The sequence below is a fragment of the Schistocerca piceifrons genome, chromosome 3 (assembly GCF_021461385.2).
Source record: "Schistocerca piceifrons isolate TAMUIC-IGC-003096 chromosome 3, iqSchPice1.1, whole genome shotgun sequence".
NCBI lineage: Eukaryota > Metazoa > Arthropoda > Insecta > Orthoptera > Acrididae > Schistocerca > Schistocerca piceifrons.
The window spans coordinates 779,779,494-779,801,618 of record NC_060140.1 but is presented as its reverse complement, the minus strand read 5'-3'; the positions used below and the strand labels follow the sequence as shown (position 1 = coordinate 779,801,618).

At 40.4% G+C, this 22,125-nt stretch overlaps 1 protein-coding gene across 1 annotated transcript in view; it reads left to right on the top strand.

The window, feature by feature from the left end:
• The window catches only part of LOC124787764 (Werner syndrome ATP-dependent helicase-like), a 247,402-nt gene that overhangs the window by 105,022 nt on the left and 120,255 nt on the right, over window positions 1-22,125 (top strand). Inside the window, exon 6 of the mRNA XM_047254645.1 lies at window positions 318-511. Coding sequence (XP_047110601.1) covers window positions 318-511 — 194 coding nt within the window. The remainder of the gene's footprint in view (window positions 1-317; window positions 512-22,125) is intronic.

The window sequence follows — 22,125 nt, the reverse complement described above, 5'->3', positions numbered from 1 at the left end:
ATTGGAATGCATGGTTAGAAATAAAAAACTATTATAGCCAATTCAATAACCAATGGATGTTCTATTTTTTTCACACTCCATAGTAATAAAATGCTTTTGTCCCCAAGCATAGAATCCTAAAGATGATTACTGGTGACTATAAATTTATTGCAGATAAAAATTTATTTTTAAATGTGCGTAACTGTTTTGGATTTATTGATTGTGGCATGTGTTATTATTTAGATTTAGCATAACATTCATGCTAAACTAATTTCTGGTCATTACGTTAAATGCTGTTTAAGAGCAATATGTGTAACAACACATTTTTCTCTTTCCAGGAAGCCACATTGTGTAAAATCTAGCTTTGACAGACCAAATTTAATGTTTTCAGCTTCACAGAAGTCTGTTAACATAATGGATGACTTTTCTTGCTTCATTGAACGTAAAGGAAAGGAAGTTTCTTTTAATGGTCCAACAATCATTTACTGTCCGACTAAGAAAATGACAGAGAAAGTGGGAGAAACTCTAATTGGTAAGCCACTCATAAATTACACACACACACACACACACACACACACACACACACACACACACACACACACACACACAGACCCTCATATTGGTTGCCAGAAATGATTTTGTGTCGTTTTATCATGACTTCTAATTCCATTTTTGGATGATAAACTTTTAAACTCTTATATTTCTCTTGTGTATGCCTTCAACTTTGTATGTCTTAATGTGAAACAGGATTAAAACATTCTCAAATTTAACTGATTTTTTAAATAAAGTTTTAAGAGTTCTTAGTGAAAAGCAAAAACAGGAAATAATGAATCAACAAACTAAATTACCTCACCATCCTGTTTACCTCAGACCATCTGATACACAGTGTCACTGTATGCAGCCTGGTAGCCTGTTTCACAGCTTAAGTGTTATTCTGCATCACTGCTGTTAAAGAAACACATGGTGCTATGTGTGTATTTGTAACATCCATCCTTCCTCCTATGTTTTTACCATTGTGTGACTTGATGGATTCTTGTACTGTAACCCAAATATGTCCATTTTGATGGGATTTTGATATACAATCATTTAAAAATTGCATCATAGCTGAAACTGCATAGTAACAAATGCAAAATAAAGGAGTATTGTAATTCACATAATGGCAGCCAGTGAGGCGGAATTTTAAGTGGCTCACCAGTAATGACTGAATCTTATTTTCAAGAAATTTTACAAATGCACAACAGTTTCATTTCAGTACACACAGATGCATCCATGCAGGAGAACAACTTGGACCTGTTCTGTTGTTTTACCCTGAGAATTCGCCTGTCAGAAATATTCTCAGTGCAGAATTATCTCTAATCATCAGGAGCAGATAAAGCACAATAAATTTTAGTCTGCTTTGATTCCCTCAGTGCCCACTAAGCAGTCAAACAGATCTGCCCACCAGAAAGAAACCAAAATGGTTAAAAAATACTCGACTTATTCCCCTTGCTGCAAACACCAGGTAAGGTTGTAACATTCCCTTGGTATCAGGATGTGTTGAAATCCAGAAAAATGAGCATGCAGATGTAGCATCCAAAGGAGGTCGTCGGAGAGACATTTGCAATGTGGTGCCCCATGTGAGATATTATGTCTGTGTTGAGTCAAAGTATCAGAAGCCATTGGGAGGAAAATTAGCTGAAAGTGATAGACAATAAGCTGTGGTCATTAAAACAAACCATTTAGCCTTGGCTTACCTCGTGACACTGACACACAGGGCACTGTCCTTTGACTAATGAGTATCTGACTCTATCTTACTCTAGTGAGAGGGGCTACCTGTTTGCGGTACATGTGGCATCCACATTTCGACAGGGTATGTTGCATCTTTTTTTGATGAGGGGGTAGCAGGAAACAGTTTTGGGAGCTGGAAACTGTTTTAGTTGACAACAGGTTGATTGTGGTACAAATTTTTAAATTTTGTATACCTTCTAGACTCCAGCCTAAACATTTAAGTTTGAGATTGTTGTGGACTGTGTAATAATTTTTATTTAAATTAACTTAAATGAAAATTTGTATTGTTTTTAGCCATGTTGATCTCTTAGATTTTCATCATCATAATTAAATTAACCAGGTCAGTGCCCCACAAGTGACAAATACAATTACCAACTTATGTGAGCAACAACATAGGGCCAACCTAGAAAGAGACTATGGATGGTACTAGTTGCCAAAATAATTTATGACAAATAAAGAATTATTCAAAGAATGTCCCCAGACATTTAATGTTAGTGAAAGTTGTCTTTAATGTGACAGGTGTCAACTGGGGGAATTAAGCATACCACACTGTTAGTAAAGTAAGTCTTGTTAAATAGTACTGTTGGCTTTTATTGATAAACGTGTGGCACAACTCATCGGACTTTTCACATGCCAAGGAAGTACTTTATATTTCCTAGCAACAAATACTCAATTTCTTTCTCATAGGAAAAAAACAGGAATGGAATTCGCAGTTAAAATTTTGTTATAGTGATGACCGTTATTAAGAGAGAGAAAGTCATCAAACAAGACTTAAAAGTGCTTTTGCCTTTGGTAAATCATATTAACAATAACTAATATACTTTTCATGGGAAGAAATTTGCTCATTGTCTTGAATATGGCATCAATAGACCACGCAGAATGTTTGTAAAACAGTTAAAAATTACAAGTTGTGATATTGTCACATAAAAGTTTTCAGTGATCAAGGAAAAGATTTGCTTTATTATCATTCTAATCTTGGATCCCTCCCCCCCCCCATGAACCATGGACCTTGCCGTTGGTGGGGAGGTTTGCGTGCCTCAGCGATACAGATAGCCGTACCGTAGGTGCAACCACAACGGAGGGGTATCTGTTGAGAGGCCAGACAAACGTGTGGTTCCTGAAGAGGGGCAGCAGCCTTTTCAGTAGTTGCAAGGGCAACAGTCTGGATGATTGACTGATCTGGCCTTGTAACAATAACCAAAACGGCCTTGCTGTGCTGATACTGCGAACGGCTGAAAGCAAGGGGAAACTACAGCCGTAATTTTTCCTGAGGGCATGCAGCTTTACTGTATGATTACATGATGATGGCGTCCTCTTGGGTAAAATATTCCGGAGGTAAAATAGTCCCCCATTCGGATCTCCGGGCGGGGACTCCTCAAGAGGATGTCGTTATCAGGAGAAAGAAAACTGGCGTTCTACGGATCGGAGCGTGGAATGTCAGATCCCTTAATCGGGCAGGTAGGTTAGAAAATTTAAAAAGGGAAATGGATAGGTTGAAGTTAGATATAGTGGGAATTAGTGAAGTTCGGTGGCAGGAGGAACAAGACTTCTGGTCAGGTGACTACAGGGTTATAAACACAAAATCAAATAGGGGTAATGCAGGAGTAGGTTTAATAATGAATAGGAAAATAGGAATGCGGGTAAGCTACTACAAACAGCATAGTGAACGCATTATTGTGGCCAAGATAGATACGAAGCCCACACCTACTACAGTAGTACAAGTTTATATGCCAACTAGCTCTGCAGATGACGAAGAAATTGAAGAAATGTATGATGAAATAAAAGAAATTATTCAGATTGTGAAGGGAGACGAAAATTTAATAGTCATGGGTGACTGGAATTCGAGTGTAGGAAAAGGGAGAGAAGGAAACATAGTAGGTGAATATGGATTGGGGGACAGAAATGAAAGAGGAAGCCGCCTGGTAGAATTTTGCACAGAGCACAACATAATCATAACTAACACTTGGTTTAAGAATCATGAAAGAAGGTTGTATACATGGAAGAACCCTGGAGATACTAAAAGGTATCAGATAGATTATATAATGGTAAGACAGAGATTTAGGAACCAGGTTTTAAATTGTAAGACATTTCCAGCGGCAGATGTGGATTCTGACCACAATCTATTGGTTATGAACTGCAGATTGAAACTGAAGAAACTGCAAAAAGGTGGGAATTTAAGGAGATGGGACCTGGATAAACTGAAAGAACCAGAGGTTGTACAGAGATTCAGGGAGAGCATAAGGGAGCAATTGACAGGAATGGGGGAAATAAATACAGTAGAAGAAGAATGGGTAGCTTTGAGGGATGAAGTAGTGAAGGCAGCAGAGGATCAAGTAGGTAAAAAGACGAGGGCTAGTAGAAATCCTTGGGTAACAGAAGAAATATTGAATTTAATTGATGAAAGGAGAAAATATAAAAATGCAGTAAGTGAAACGCAAAAAGGAATACAAACGTCTCAAAAATGAGATCGACAGGAAGTGCAAAATGGCTAAGCAGGGATGGCTAGAGGACAAATGTAAGGATGTAGAGGCCTATCTCACTAGGGGTAAGGTAGATACCGCCTACAGGAAAATTAAAGAGACCTTTGGAGATAAGAGAACGACTGGTATGAATATCAAGAGCTCAGATGGAAACCCAGTTCTAAGCAAAGAAGGGAAAGCAGAAAGGTGGAAGGAGTATATAGAGGGTCTATACAAGGGCGATGTACTTGAGGACAATATTATGGAAATGGAAGAGGATGTAGATGAAGATGAAATGGGAGATACGATACTGCGTGAAGAGTTTGACAGAGCACTGAAAGACCTGAGTAGAAACAAGGCCCCCGGAGTAGACAATATTCCATTGGAACTACTGAAGGCCGTGGGAGAGCCAGTCCTGACAAAACTCTACCATCTGGTGAGCAAGATGTATGAAACAGGCGAAATACCCTCAGACTTCAAGAAGAATATAATAATTCCAATCCCAAAGAAAGCAGGTGTTGACAGATGTGAAAATTACCGAACTATCAGCTTAATAAGTCACAGCTGCAAAATACTAACACGAATTCTTTACAGACGAATGGAAAAACTAGTAGGAGCCAACCTCGGGGAAGATCAGTTTGGATTCCGTAGAAACACTGGAACACGTGAGGCAATACTGACCTTACGACTTATCTTAGAAGAAAGATTAAGGAAAGGCAAACCTACGTTTCTAGCATTTGTAGACTTAGAGAAAGCTTTTGACAATGTTGACTGGAATACTCTCTTTCAAATTCTAAAGGTGGCAAGGGTAAAATACAGGGAGCGAAAGGCTATTTACAATTTGTACAGAAACCAGATGGCAGTTATAAGAGTCGAGGGACATGAAAGGGAAGCAGTGGTTGGGAAGGGAGTAAGACAGGGTTGTAGCCTCTCCCCGATGTTGTTCAATCTGTATATTGAGCAAGCAGTAAAGGAAACAAAAGAAAAATTCGGGGTAGGTATTAAAATTCATGGAGAAGAAATAAAAACTTTGAGGTTCGCCGATGACATTGTAATTCTGTCAGAGACAGCAAAGGACTTGGAAGAGCAGTTGAATGGAATGGACAGTGTCTTGAAAGGAGGATATAAGATGAACATCAACAAAAGCAAAACAAGGATAATGGAATGTAGTCTAATTAAGTCGGGTGATGCTGAGGGAATTAGATTAGGAAATGAGGCACTTAAAGTAGTAAAGGAGTTTTGCTATTTGGGGAGCAAAATAACTGATGATGGTCGAAGTAGAGAGGATATAAAATGTAGGCTGGCAATGGCAAGGAAAGCGTTTCTGAAGAAGAGAAATTTGTTAACATCCAGTATTGATTTAAGTGTCAGGAAGTCATTTCTGAAAGTATTCGTATGGAGTGTAGCCATGTATGGAAGTGAAACATGGACGATAAATAGTTTGGACAAGAAGAGAATAGAAGCTTTCGAAATGTGGTGCTACAGAAGAATGCTGAAGATTAGATGGGTAGATCACATAACTAATGAGGAAGTATTGAATAGGATTGGGGAGAAGAGAAGTTTGTGGCACAACTTGACCAGAAGAAGGGATCGGTTGATAGGACATGTTCTGAGGCATCAAGGGATCACCAATTTAGTATTGGAGGGCAGCGTGGAGGGTAAAAATCGTAGAGGGAGACCAAGAGATGAATACACTAAGCAGATTCAGAAGGATGTAGGTTGCAGTAGGTACTGGGAGATGAAAAAGCTTGCACAGGATAGAGTGGCATGGAGAGCTGCATCAAACCAGTCTCAGGACTGAAGACCACAACAACAAACAACAACAACATCTTGGATCACATTGTTTATTTGTAATTTTGAATCTTCATGTACGCAATAAAAATAAGAATTCAAAAAAGGTCATGTTTCAGAACTACCATGAATAGGAGGAACAATTTTTTATTAACTACTGCTTTGGGTCATCTAATCATCTTCTAGTATCATAAAATTGTTTACAACAGTCCGCATTGCAACATTCTTACTACATGCTAAAAAAAGTCATTCTGTATCATTGATGTCAGTAATAAAATGCATTGCACAGTCAACAGTAAAATGCAGTGACACAGTAAATCAGTCTTCAAATACTGTCCATTTTTTCACACAGTGTGTGCTCTGTGTACTGATCGGTTTACTGCCTACTGCAAAAACACTTTTTTTTACATCAATCACCCCAACATAAGCTGACCTCTATCCACTTTGAACCTTGCCCCTCTCACTTCATACTTCTGTCCAATTCTGGCACTCCCCCCTAGTCATCCCCTCTTTGTTGTCCAGGAACTTCTTACCTCCAAATTTTGAACGGGGTAGATTGCTACTCGCTACATAGAGCAGGCATTAAGTGGTAGACGTATTATGTTGAATAAAGATTGCTAGATATTACACTGGCCAACATTGAAAATGTAACTGGGGTAAAGTAAATATTTGTTAACTGTATCAATCGTGCTGATAACAAAAACATCAATGAGGAACTCAAATTAGCTGTTGTTTCCAAGTTAAAGATGGGTGCATTTAATTAAAATAATTTTTATTAGTATTCATTGTCAGTGCCTTCCCATATAGGTTTTCAAAATCCTAATGATGGTAGAAAGTGTGATGAAGTTCCAGGCAACAGCAACTGTATATTTTGTTGCTATTTTTAGTGCAGGCTCATAGCAAAAAGGGGAAGGGGAAGATAAAGAAGGAGAGGAGCATGCTTCATTTAAGTGTAGTTTCAGTATGCTAAAAACTGTCTTCTGTTTGTGTGCTGGAGAACATGTTACTGAAGTGTAGTTAGTGCATGCAGTCATTGTAATTCCTGTGATTTAATATGCCTTGCAAATGCATAAACAATGCTGACAATGTTTGCTACATTTGCAGACAGAGGAGGAGTGCTGGGCTCCTCACATATGTTGCATATCTTGTATCTCGAGTATTAATTCATGGTTGAATTGTAAAATATTCCATGGATTTTGGTATACCCACGACCTAGTGAGAACCATCAAACAATGTGAATGATCATTACTTTTGTATGATTACTCCATTAACACATGGTATTTGCAAGAAGAAAAACTCTCTCTTGACATATCCTACATACTGCGGGTGATGCGACAGATGTCTCGTGGAGATGGACTGGTTGTTCCTGTCCTACCTGATTGTGATAGTGATGAGGGCAGTAGTTAAACTAGTGCTGCGCCAACATCTTCAAAATCCAGATCTTTGAAAGATCCTGAGATTGTGTGTAACAGTGAGTGTACAGAGATTCACAAAATAAAACAGTGTGGACTCAAAATGATATAGCGAGATATCTGGAATTGCCAAAAGGTAAAGCTGAGTTGTTGGCATCAGGACTACAACAGTAAAATTGTCTTGATAAGATGGTAAATGTGATTGCATTCCATAACTGCCATATGCCATCCCTTCCGTTTTTCAAAAGTGAAAAGAACTTGGTATTTTTTAGTTATGCTCAGGGACTGATGGCAGCTGTGATCATTGTCTATAAAAGTTGTGGAGGTTGTTGATCAACCCTCCAAAGTAAGTCTCAGGTGTGTGCTACTGCATAATGGCAATGCGTTACCATTGATTCTGATTGGATATGCACCTTACATGAAAAAACATAAGATAACGTGAAACAGTTGTTTTTGCGATTCAACTATGATGAGTTTAAATGGCAGATTTCATAGGCATATTACTTGGGCAACAACATGGCTACACAAATTCTGTTGCTTCCTGCCTCTGGGATAGTCACACCAAAGCACGTCATTGTAAAAGAAAGACTGGCCTAAGTGTCAATCACTTGAACCAGGATTTCACAGTATTATGCACGAAGCGCTTGTCGAATCCAAGAATGTAATTCTCCCTGCTTCTCATATAAAATTTAGACTATTGAAAAACTTCATTAAGGCCATGAACAAACTTTGGGGAAGCATTTCTCTGTTTGTGCAAGAAATTTCCACATTTCAAAAGCTTCTGTTCTCATCTTGTCTAAACTATTTATGGTCCATGTTTCACTTCCATACGTGGCTACACTCCATACAAATACTTTCAGAAATGACTTCCTGACACTTAAATCTATACTCGATGTTAACAAATTTCTCTTCTTCAGAAACGCTTTCCTTGCCATTGCCAGTCTACATTTTATGTCCTCTCTACTTTGACCATCATCAGTTATTTTGCTCCCCAAATAGCAAAACTCCTTTACTACTTTAAGAGTCTCATTTCCTAATCTAATACCCTCAGCATCACCCGACTTAATTTGACTACATTCCATTATCCTCGTTTTGCTTTTGTTGATGTTCATCTTATATCCTCCTTTCAAAACTCTGTCCATTCCGTTCAACTGCTCTTCCAAGTCCTTTGCTGTCTCTGACAGAATTACAATGTCATCGGCGAATCTCAAAGTTTTTATTTCTTCTCCATGGATCTTAATACCTACTCCGAATTTTTCTTTTGTTTCCTTCATTGCTTGCTCAGTATACAGATTGAATAACATCGGGGATAGGCTACAACCCTGTCTCACTCCCTTCCCAACCACTGCATCCCGTTCATGCCCCTCAACTATTATAACTGCCATTTGGTTTCTATACAAATTGTAAATAGCCTTTTGCTCCCTGTATTTTACCCCTGCCACCTTCAGAATTTGAAAGAGAGTATTCCAGTCAACATTGTCAAAAGCTTTCTCTAAGTCTACAAATGCTAGAAACGTAGGTTTGCCTTTCCTTAATCTAGCTTCTAAGATAAGTTGTAGGATCAGTATTGCCTCACATGTTCCAATATTTCTACAGAATCCAAACTGATCTTCCCCGAGGTCGGCTTCTACTAGTTTTTCCATTCGTCTGTAAAGAATTCGCGTTAGTATTTAACAGCCGTGTCTTATTAAACTGATAGTTCGATAATTTTCACATCTGTCAACACCTGCTTTCTTTGGGATTGGAATTATTATATTCTTCTTGAAGAATTCCTGTCAATTGTTCCCTTATGCTCTCCTTAAAACTCCGTACAACCTCTGGTTCTTTCAGTTTATCTAGGTCCCATCTCCTTAAATTCCTACCTTTTTGCAGTTTCTTCAGTTTTAATCTACAGTTCATAACCAATAGAGTGTGGTCAGAGTCCACATCTGCCCCTGGAAATGTCTTACAATTTAAAACCTGGTTCCTAAATCTCTGTCTTACCATTATATAATCTATCTGAAACCTTTTAGTATCTCCAGGGTTCTTCCATGTATACAACCTTCTTTTATGATTCTTGAACCAAGTGTTAGCTATGGTTAAGTTGTGCTCTGTGCAAAATTCTACCGGCGGCTTCCTGTTTCATTTCTTACCCCCAATCCATATTCACCTACTACGTTTTCTTCTCTCCCTTTTCCTACTACTGAATTCCAGTCACCCATGACTATTAAATTAAGATGCTACAGAAGAATGCTGAAGATTAGATGGGTAGATCACATAACTAATGAGGAGGTATTGAATAGGATTGGGGAGAAGAGGAGTTTGTGGCACAACTTGTCTAGAAGAAGGGATCAATTGGTAGGACATGTTCTGAAACATCAAGGGGTCAACAATTTAGTATTGGAGGGCAGCGTGGAGGGTAAAAATTGCAGAGGGAGACCAAGAAATGAATACACCAAGCAGATTCAGAAGGATGTAGGTCTCAGTAGGTACTGGGTGATGAAGAAGCTTGCACAGGATAGAGTAGCATGGAGAGCTTGTAACCTCCCGCCCCACTTATCGACCTTAATGACAGTGAAAAATTAAACCGCGTGTACCTAATGGAAATTTGGGAAAAGCAATCGTCACCGAAGTTAATCTATCGGTAAAGAGGGAGGAAAGGGTTACATCTAAATGAAAGGAAAAATGCAAATGACTGGTGGAAATTAATTTTGAAAAGGGGTAAAGTTAATAAGGAAAGTAAATGTGCGGCCGTTACGTTAACAATTAACTAGCGGTAATTAGATATTTGAGATTTGGGGGAAATCACGGTCGCCAGTCCTAAGGACAATTACTATAGTAACTGAAAAAGAAAGGTCATTACACATATAATTAACACTAGAAGCGTGGCAACTGAAGGTTGACACGTGTAGTGTGAAAACTGAAAGTTTGTCAGAAGTAATAAATTTCGCTACACTCTGACTTAATTTAGCAAAAGAATTAATAAAACCGGAAAATCGAAAGTTAATTTAGTGACTGAAGTTAATAGTGAGCTTTCTTTCTGAAGCACATCGAAATCCAGTAAAATACGGTTAGTCTTGGACTACCTCAACAATCATTTCAAAAGCAACTTGACTCTACGCAATTTAGGAACAAGAGATTTAACTTTGATCTTGAATTAAATGATTCTGAACAATTAACAATAGTAAAATGTAGTACGTACCAAGCTGAGCTGCAGTCACAGGTAAGCTAAAATACGGTAACAAAGCTCGCACTCTTAATTCGTGCTTGTGTAATCTGAATATTGTAGCCAGCTATTAATGCCATAATTGAACTTTGAAATTAAAGCAGTGAAAACGAGTTAGCTATATTACTTTAATGCTGGCGTTTGAATTTCAACGACACTCGGGTTCATTTCGGAAAAGGAAGGGACCCTGCTTGGTAATGCAATTGGGACAATGAGCAACAAAGGTTCATGCTAAGTTGCTGTAATTTTGCGAGGCAAATGGAACAATTTGAAAAGCTGAGGTCTGCCATACAGTTCTGAAACTTTACGTGCTTTTAGTCTTCCTTGTTGGTTGATTGAAGGTTTGAAGCCGTCGATCGAGGAGGTGGCGACAGTCACTCATTGTCGGCCGTCGCTGTTGCAGAAGCTGGATGTTGGCGCGCCTTCTTCTCGACACGGTCACCAGACGAAACGGGCTCTTGATGTGCGCTAGTTAATGTTTCCCGTCCGCGACACCATGTCAGAAACTATCATCGCGAGTCGAGCGCAATTACATGCTGCCAAACCACGAAAGCGCGGCAACTCGCGGGAGCGTCACACAACACCTGCTCCACTCGCTACTCCCGCCAGACTCTCTCTGTTCTGCCCGCGCTCCACGCGGCAGAGTTAACACTCCCAAAGATCCTACACACTTTGATTCTTCACACGACCTATCGACGTAATCGTTCGATAGCAGTTTTCCCTAGGCAAGACCCAGCGTAAAAATACAAATAATATTTACGAAACAAACCAATTATAGATCGACATAAGTGCATAAATATATATATATCCAAACAGTAAAGCAATTACAATATATAAAGAGACAGATATGTCATATCTTGCGGTAGCAAAACAAGGAAAAAAATAATAGTACAATAGATGGAAATAGGAGGATATGCATTTCCGGCGTTACACGTGCCCCACATTGTCTGAGGATGTTCGTGTAACGTAAACAGACTCAGAAAATGTCCCAAAAAAGAAACAGCGGAAATGCATATGCTCAAAACATCAACAAAATTTAGCATTCGTCTAACTAAGCATAATTCAATTTTTAGACCATAATAATTGAGTGGAGACACTCCTAATCTTATTCCACTCTGTCATCTTGCACAAAATAAAACAGGTTGACAACATATTAAAATTCATAGAAAACATAGAAAATGGTTTAGCTATCCAAAATCATTAAAATTCGTAACACTATGAGAAATGGAATACTATTTGCAAAATTAATTAGATTGCATGGTCATAAAAACAGGTAGATCAAAATACGCAAATTAATAATTAATTACATAGAATACACATTTTTACATAACCCTTTCATAATTAATATTCTCGTCATGGGAGTCCATTAAACGCTAAACAAGAAAATAACACACATCAGATCGAAAAAAACATAAATATTGACAGTAGAATTCTTTCAGCTGTCCAGGAAGAAAAACAATTCCGCCTTCCGTACTCGCAAGTACAAAGAATGCCGACAGCGGCCCAAGAGCCAACAGCGGCACAAGAGCCGACAGCGGCTCGCCTCGCCAGTATTGTTGCGCCCGCGTGTGCGGCACGCTTGATCTCACTCGCCCTTGTGACGGCGTTTCCAGAACGTCCGTTCCACTGAATTCTTTCGGAAAAACTCACTCCCGAGTAATCTCAAGGAGTCCATAAACACTATCACAGTGGATAACTCAACACTGTCCATCATCACACGCATGTACTAGCCTGAAACTTAAAACAGCGTCTAAGTACATCGGCAATGACTAGTAAATCACATATTTATGGAATCTTACAGCTAGTTACAAAATCATATTTACATTGCTTAATCTACTGTGACTCAGCTGAAAACTTAAACTAGCAGCTTGGATTTTAAATTGATTAATATTCAGTAACTCTTAAATCATTTAATCAACATAAATTACTTATTAATTACAACTTCTTTAATGACCTTGGTCAGTCAAAAGCATGGCAATCTAGCAAACCTTAAATCTTACACTCTATATTTACATATTGTACAAATTACCCATTGTGTGGTATTAATCGATCCTAGGTTGGTACAATTTCAAATCTACTATATTTCGAATACCTAACAGCTTTCCAGAGCTTGGATACTCTAAGCAATAAGCATTTGTGTGAGGTATACCAATGACTTTATGTGGTCCATTATAAACAAACTTAAATTTAGAGATTTCATTGTCTATCTCGCTCGATTTCTCATGAGCTTTTACAAGTACTAAGTCTCCGATTGCAAACTTATCAAAACGCGCTTTAGCGTCATGACGACGTATGCGAGCATCGGCTTTTAGCTTCATTACTTCTCGCAAACGACCCTTTTTCACACCAATACTAATGTCAATCCGTGGAGGGAATTTGATTATCTCTTCCACTAAACTTTCACTTCTGTCAATGCCGAGATTCCTCACTTTACGGCAGTTCAAATTCATACCTACATCAATACCATCCGGCCAGTTAACAATGTGTATAGGCTGGTATTGCCTATGCACACCGTCTCCTGCCTCGTCAAAACTAACTACTATTGTTTTATCTTGGGACGTACATGTCAAAGTTTTGCTTTCGCAATTAATCACTGCACGGTACTTTAATAGCCAATCTAACCCGATAATTACTTCCGTAGTTAAGTCTGGCACGACGACAAACTCTTGTTCAAATCGTGCCCCACATATCTCGAAGTTGACAAAAATCTGTTTTGTGACCGGTTTACTGGCCTTCCCAGTAGCACCGATAATTTTCACTCCTGTTACTGGCATAACTACGATGCCAGGTCTGTCCTTCAGTAACTCAAATATTTTCCCAGATACAGCACTCAATTCTGCACCGGTGTCAATCAACACGTTTAGTTGTAGGTCGTGCATATTAACAGACACTACTATCTGTCTACACTTGTCCTCGACTGTTTCTTTATTTTCCCACAGTAAATCCTCGTCTATATCCAGGTCATTCCAGAACAAACCATCCGGCTTTGATCCTAAATCCGGTTTATCTGGCGGCTTTTTCAGCCTCTGTTCACATACAGTTTTAATTTCAACACGTCTGTCCTGAGGCTTAGTCTGTAGCTTCGCCTCCAATACCGAAACCTTTTCCTGTAACTCGTCAACTAGTGAGTGTTGCTTTGCTATCAATTCACTAATTGTCACCTTCGTTGATTCCACATTGGTCAGATTGATCTCATCTGCCAATCTACCTGGAGGGATGTGCCCAGTAGCATCTGAAATTACTTCCTCTGGATCTGCGCAACCCACACTGCTATCGTCTGACTGTATAATGTCAGCTCTAACCTCATACACGCTGTAATCTATGTGCTTTTCTACCAATCGTGTCCGGCTATCACTAAAATTTTCGTAATCTTTCTCCTTAATACTCTCGCAATGTTTAAACTGGAGGTTTGCGTCGGATGGGTCGGCTACTTCTACCACTACAACTTTCGGTAAAGTCTGCCGGTTAGGGCCAGAACTTTCCGTTACTACTTCAACATCTAACTCCTGCGGGACGAAACACGACGAATCTTGCTCGTGCTCCCCATTAACATCAACTATTTCTGATAAAGTCTGCCGGTTAGGGCCAGAACTTTCCATCACTTCACAAATACTATCTTCCTGTGGGACGAGACGCGGCAAATCCTGCCCGCGCTCCCTATAAACACTCCTCCCGTACAGGCCCCTATAATCTCTTAGTTCGTCGTATAAGCGACCGAACTGCCTTAACCAGACCTCATCCCTCTCTGCATCCCCTCGCTCGATGACGGACGTTTTATCCGACATCTGATCTTCTCTCAACAATTGCGAATCATTCTTAAACTCAATCTCCAGTTCCGCTGTGGGTATTACAGCTGCCACTTTATAATCGATTTCCGGAACACTACTTAAATTGTTCTCACTGACAGTGAATGTACCTTCTACTGCCGTGTATACAGCTGATCTACTACTTGTGGGCGCACTCCTTTCTCTTAACACTGGCACACTCTCCCGCCGTTGATTATTCCACACGGAATTTTCATAACGACGACACCTGGGTTTTCTCCTGTTATTGGGCCGCCAAAATTTCTCCACGCCTGGTCGGCCCCTCACCGGCGCGGCTAATGGTTTCCCTGTCTCGTCCCAGCAGATACGCTCCCCGGATGCTGCTGAGGCGGCTGATCACACCCTCTGGCGTTATTACTATTCTGTGAAGCCCGTATCACGTTAGTATGATACTGGTTTCCGTCATTCCTGTTATTATTTGCATTGTACCGATTGTTATTACGGTCCGAACCATTATTGTTATTGCTGCCATGGTTGCGGTATGCATTATTCCCGTGGTTATCGTTGTTGTGGTTGCTGTGGTACCCGTTGTTGTTACCACGGCCTCTGCCACTGTCGCGATTATTGCGCCAATAGTCCTCGTCCTCAACTCTTCCCAGGAAATCATTGATTGTCCTGTGATTGCTCCCTACGTAGCGTTTTGTATCATCTGGAAGCTTTTTGTAGAGTTCCCAGACTATTTCGGATTCCGAGCGGCGGTCACGCAAATATTCCAACTTGCGGATCCAGCCCTCACAAAACTCCATCATCGAACCGCGCGAATTCGCATCGAAAGGCCTCGATACGACAAATTCGCGCCAGACACTTTGCTGTTTTCGCTCTGACCAGTATTCAGCCAGAAACAAATTTTTAAATTCGTCAAAAGTCAGGTCCGTAATGTTGAGGTTTAGGCCCCAACGCTTGGCATCACCAGCCAACACATCAATAATCGCATTAATTTTTCTCTCATTAGTCCATGATCTGGGTAAAACTCTTTCACAATTCTTAATGAAATCCGTCGCGTGTATACCGCCTTTTTTCAAGGGGTCGAACCGCTCCTCTTTCGTCAACAATTCCGAACTATGTGCATAGATTGGCACATAGCTCTGTTTTTCGTCAAGTTTCTTTTCTAATTCCGACACTCTCGTAATTACTTGGCAAGTGGTTGTCGCAAGCGTTTCTACTTCCCTTTTTTTCTCTTCGCAGGTATTAGCCTGCTTCGTCACTTTGGTATCTACTTCGAATACTAAAACCTTTAAAGTTTCCACCTTCTTTTGATCCTCTTTTTTCACTAATTGAATTTGTTCCGTCACCTTTTTCTCGATGATCGGAGCAACTGATTCTCCTACACTTTTCTCGATTCTGCTAATTTCGGAATCAAAACGAGTATTTATGCTCGCAATTTCCGCCTGAACGCCTATCATTTTCTGTTTAAGGTTACCGATTTCGGTATTAATCACGAAAATATCGTCTTTGATTTTATCAACTTTTGTGTTAACAACTTCAACATTGTTGTTAACAACATTAATAGCTTTGTTCTGATTGTCTAGCATTCGTTCAATTTTTTCAGACTGAGCTACTTGCTTGGCAGCCTGAGCTGCTTGCTCGGCAGCCTGAGCTTCTTGCTTGGCAGCCTGATCTTTAATTTCTGCCGATTGACTCTTGATTTCGTTAATCAAAACATTCAATAAATCAGTTAAATTCCCGGAAACCACCGGTTTTACTTCCGTAGCGGCTTCCTCTTTCATTGTCCCCCCGTATTCGTTATCAAGGGATTCAGATTTGATTTTCACTTCCGATTCCGAAACATTTTCTAAAGTCTGGAATTCCATTTCTGCTCTTTGTTGCGTTTCGGCGGTCGCATCTTTCATGCTAGCCGCCTGCCCCGGAACAATGGGTACCGCTGTGCGCGTTTCCCACTGTTCGACCGATTGTTCCGTATCTAAGTCTACCAAATTTTGGTAATTGTTGCCTTCACTCATTTTAATAATTTTCAATATAAATGCAAAATCTCAACTCTAATTAGGATTCCTCACACGAATATTCTCGCTGACGTATCGACCATTTCGTAACCAGTACTTTGTTACGAGATTTGCACAATGCAAAATTCGTGTCCAGAACAACCTCAAATTTGAAGATTGTCCTGTCACCAGGTCGCCACGTGTAACCTCCCCCTCACTTACCGACCTTAATGACAGTGAAAAATTAAACCGCGTGTACCTAATGGAAATTTGGGAAAAGCAATCGTCACCGAAGTTAATCTATCGGTAAAGAGGGAGGAAAGGGTTACATCTAAATGAAAGGAAAAATGCAAATGACTGGTGGAAATTAATTTTGAAAAGGGGTAAAGTTAATAAGGAAAGTAAATGTGCGGCCGTTACGTTAACAATTAACTAGCGGTAATTAGATATTTGAGATTTGGGGGAAATCACGGTCGCCAGTCCTAAGGACAATTACTATAGTAACTGAAAAAGAAAGGTCATTACACATATAATTAACACTAGAAGCGTGGCAACTGAAGGTTGACACGTGTAGTGTGAAAACTGAAAGTTTGTCAGAAGTAATAAATTTCGCTACACTCTGACTTAATTTAGCAAAAGAATTAATAAAACCGGAAAATCGAAAGTTAATTTAGTGACTGAAGTTAATAGTGAGCTTTCTTTCTGAAGCACATCGAAATCCAGTAAAATACGGTTAGTCTTGGACTACCTCAACAATCATTTCAAAAGCAACTTGACTCTACGCAATTTAGGAACAAGAGATTTAACTTTGATCTTGAATTAAATGATTCTGAACAATTAACAATAGTAAAATGTAGTACGTACCAAGCTGAGCTGCAGTCACAGGTAAGCTAAAATACGGTAACAAAGCTCGCACTCTTAATTCGTGCTTGTGTAATCTGAATATTGTAGCCAGCTATTAATGCCATAATTGAACTTTGAAATTAAAGCAGTGAAAACGAGTTAGCTATATTACTTTAATGCTGGCGTTTGAATTTCAACGACACTCGGGTTCATTTCGGAAAAGGAAGGGACCCTGCTTGGTAATGCAATTGGGACAATGAGCAACAAAGGTTCATGCTAAGTTGCTGTAATTTTGCGAGGCAAATGGAACAATTTGAAAAGCTGAGGTCTGCCATACAGTTCTGAAACTTTACGTGCTTTTAGTCTTCCTTGTTGGTTGATTGAAGGTTTGAAGCCGTCGATCGAGGAGGTGGCGACAGTCACTCATTGTCGGCCGTCGCTGTTGCAGAAGCTGGATGTTGGCGCGCCTTCTTCTCGACACGGTCACCAGACGAAACGGGCTCTTGATGTGCGCTAGTTAATGTTTCCCGTCCGCGACACCATGTCAGAAACTATCATCGCGAGTCGAGCGCAATTACATGCTGCCAAACCACGAAAGCGCGGCAACTCGCGGGAGCGTCACACAACACCTGCTCCACTCGCTACTCCCGCCAGACTCTCTCTGTTCTGCCCGCGCTCCACGCGGCAGAGTTAACACTCCCAAAGATCCTACACACTTTGATTCTTCACACGACCTATCGACGTAATCGTTCGATAGCAGTTTTCCCTAGGCAAGACCCAGCGTAAAAATACAAATAATATTTACGAAACAAACCAATTATAGATCGACATAAGTGCATAAATATATATATATCCAAACAGTAAAGCAATTACAATATATAAAGAGACAGATATGTCATATCTTGCGGTAGCAAAACAAGGAAAAAAATAATAGTACAATAGATGGAAATAGGAGGATATGCATTTCCGGCGTTACAAGCTGCATCAAACCAGTCTCAGGACTGAAGACCACAACAACAACAGTGAGGTGAAAATAAAAGAGAGGATTTTCATCCTCCAGATATGCAAACTGTACAAAGATGAGTATTTCAACACTATACTGATAGGTGATGAAAAGTTAGCTTTCAATGCCTTTGTTCAAGTGGCAACAAACTTTCAAGGAAATAAAAGGGCAGAAAACTATAAGGATCATGTGCTGGATTTTCTGCACTGTTGCAATAAACTGGAGTGTAACCCGTCCTTAAAAGTAACATTTCCTGGATTTCCACTTGGACTTCTTTATCGACAACAGTGATACTGCAACAAATAAGCATGGAGAATGCTTCCACCAGCAAATTTCAGGCATGAAAATGAGACACCAGGGAAAGTGGAGTGGATCAGTGTTAGCCGATTAGTGCTGGGCACTAATCATGGAATCACAAGCAGAAAACTGCATATGTCAGCAAAGTGGTTGTGCCTTCAGTGATATTCCTCCTAGGGATAACACGCATGTATGGGCTTATATAGACAATCTCTCTCTCTCTCTCTCTCTCTCTCTCTCTCTCACACACACACACACACACACACACACACACACACACACACACACACACACACACACACACACACACACAGAGAGAGAGAGAGAGAGAGAGAGAGAGAGAGAGAGAGAAGTACTATGCATGTTCACTAGTGGGATGAAGGCACGCGTGGTGCTGGAGGGGGAGATGAAGGTCGATGTCAGTGGGTTATAGGAATGGAGGACATGTTCCAAGAAGAGTTCCCATGTGCACAATTCAGGAAAGGTGGAGTTGTTTGTAAAAATGTAAAAAGCCAGACGGCACAGTTTGTGAAGTGAGCATTGAAGTTGAATATATCGTGTTCGGTGGCATGCTCAGCACCTGAATGGTCCAGCTATCTCGTGTGCACATTATGCAGACAGGCAGCTCATAAGTGGTCTTGTCCATATCGAATGCTGCATAGTGGTTGCAGCTAGATTGCCAGATTACATGGCTGCTTTCACAGGCTTTGGATTGAATAGGAGATGCCTGTGACAGGACTGGAGTTGGTCATTGTGGGGAGAGGGGGGGGGGGTGATTAAAAAATATGATTTTTTTTTTTTTTTTTTTCAATTTTGCAGGCTTTATACATCTGATTTTCGAATTTTTCTATATTGTTGGTACATATGTTATCGATGTATGTTTGCTTTTTCAACTGTTTTGAATATTTAGTTTTTTGTTGCCATTCAGGAAGGTTATACACATTTTTGAATGTTCTGCAAATTTTTACATTCAAAAAAGATGGAGCAAAGGATTTTCATTAAATTTTGCGGTCAAAAGAAGTGCAGCACCCCATTCGAAATGTTGACTGTGGCTTTTGACGAATATGCCATGAGTACAACGAGAGTTTGACTGGTATAAATGTTTCAAGGAAAATTGAAGAGATGTTGAAGACGATGACTGTCCTAAGGGCCCTAGCACATCAGTTATGATGACAGTATTGAAGAAGTAAAGAAAATGAGTCTGGAATATTGGTGATGATGACGGCATATCCTTTGGCTCATTCCAAGCAATGTTTTTGGATGTTTTGGGCATGAAACATAGAGCAGCAAAGTTTTTCCTGAAATTTTTGAATTTCAGCCAAAAACTATGTTGTTCAGGAATTGCTGAATGGAGTCGACAAAAATCCATTACTTCTAAAGAAGGTTATAACAGGTGACGAAACATGGTATAAGTTTATGATGATGAAACAAAGGCCCAGTCATCCCAATGGAAACTGTCTGAAGAGCCAAATCAAAAAATAATTGCTGAGCTCAATCTCACATGAAGATTCTTTTCACAGTTTACTTTGATTACAATGGGATAGTGCATATCAGTTCTTTTCATATCGCTGTACAGTCAGTAAGGAATACTAACTAGAAGCTGTGTGCCACTTGTGTGAAGCAGTCCAAAGAAAGAGAACATAATTGTGGTGAAACCACTCATGGAAATTCCACCACAATAATGCTTTCATTCCCATCTCAAACAAATCCATTATGTTGCCTGAGCCACTGTATTTGCTAGACAAGACCCCCACCCCCACAGTGACTTGTTTCTATTCCCAAGGCTAAAGAGAATGTAGTTTTATCGCCATTTATGAGATAAAAACAGAATCACTGAGGGGGCTGAACATTGTAATGAAAAGTAGTTTCCAGAATTGCTTCCAAGATTGGAAAAAGCATTGGCACAAGTGTTTTATATTGGAGAGGAATTACTTTGAAGGAGACAAAGTTGATGTTGATGAATAAATAGACATTCTTTCAGAAAAACAAAAATTCCCGTTACTTTTAGATCACTCCTTGTAGGTCTCTTGCAACGATATGAGCCATGGGACAAGAGGTTGGGAGCTAATTGTAATAGAGATGGGCAGGAATATAGTAGATTAGGTGGGCAGTGGAATACTGCTGTGCGAGGGTTAGGGAGGTTTGTGGGGTGGATAGTTCTCATTTCAGGACAAGGCAAGAGGCGCTTGTAACCCTGTCAACGAGCATGATCCAATTTGTCCGAATGTTGGTGGTACTGAGGCATCTGGCATGCCGCTCATCACTGTCGGTGCCACCTTCCTCTGCGCTAACTGTCCACAGCTTGTGGTGTTGCGGTCGCGTTCTCGCTTCCCAAGCACGGGGTCCCGAGTTCGATTCCCGGCGAGGTCTGGGATTTTTACCTGCCTTGAGATGACTGGGTGTTTGTGTTGTCCTCATCATTTCATCATCATTCATGAAAGTGGCAAGATGGGACTGAGCAAAGGTTGGGAATTTGTACGGGCACTGATAACCGTGCAGCACCCTAGAAAACAAAAACATTATCATCACATCATCTGCGCTGTTTTCCACAATGCCCATGGTCTTGCCGCAATTGAACACTACCTTTCCCAATGCCTGACTGGTTCACACTTACAACCTGGTCACCATGATTAACTATATCTTCAACCACAGTTACTTCTCCTTCCAAATCTGTGGTACGATAATTGGCAGCTGAATGACACTATCCTGTCTCAGCCTGCCATCTAGCCATGCGGAATGCCATACCCATCTCACGGTTCAGATTCGTTGACGACCTCATCTTTTCTAAGCTGATGGTGAGGATAACCTATCTACATTCCTCCAGAACATTGAAGCCATTTCCCCCATTCACTTCATATGGTCCTCCTCATCCCAACAGGCCACCTTCCTAGATGTCAACCTCCACCTGAAGGCAGGTACAGCCACATCAAGCCCTATCAACCATTAACAATACCTTCACTTTGCACTCTAAAGAAGTCCCTTCCGTACATCAAAGTTCTGTGCCCAAGAAACAGTTGCACCACCTTGTTGCTGAACATCCCACCCAACATGATTTGTTTGGCTTAAGTGACTGCTTCACAACCTGTGCCATCTGGATTCTTCCCACCAGCACCAGCTTTTCTGAATTGCTTCAGCTCTTCTCCTTCTCTACTTGTGTCCCATTTATACCCCTCCCTCTCCTTCCCAACCTCTTGATTCTGCCCCTAGCAGCCCACTATCCGATCCCTGCACACACTCACAGGCAGTGGTAGCAGGATATTCTCCCACTGCTATGCTGCTATCCCTCCCCCTTTCCATTCCATACCTCTTCTGTACCCCCATTATCAACCCTAGGTGTGACTAGTGTGACTACTGCTCACCTCAGATGAAGTTGCAGTTGGCCCTTAGCACCCGGAGACAGCAATCGGTGGTCATGTATGTATGAATTATTAGCTAATAATATCTAGCTGTATTTATTCAATGTGTCTGTCTGCTAGTGAACTCCTGTTTGTGGTGGCCAGCAATCTTTTCATATTATTGCTATTCATCCTGAATTATCTATTGTTTGAGCTACCCACACCTTTGCTTTACTCTGCTTTCCTAGGTCCCTTCCCATGAACATGAAC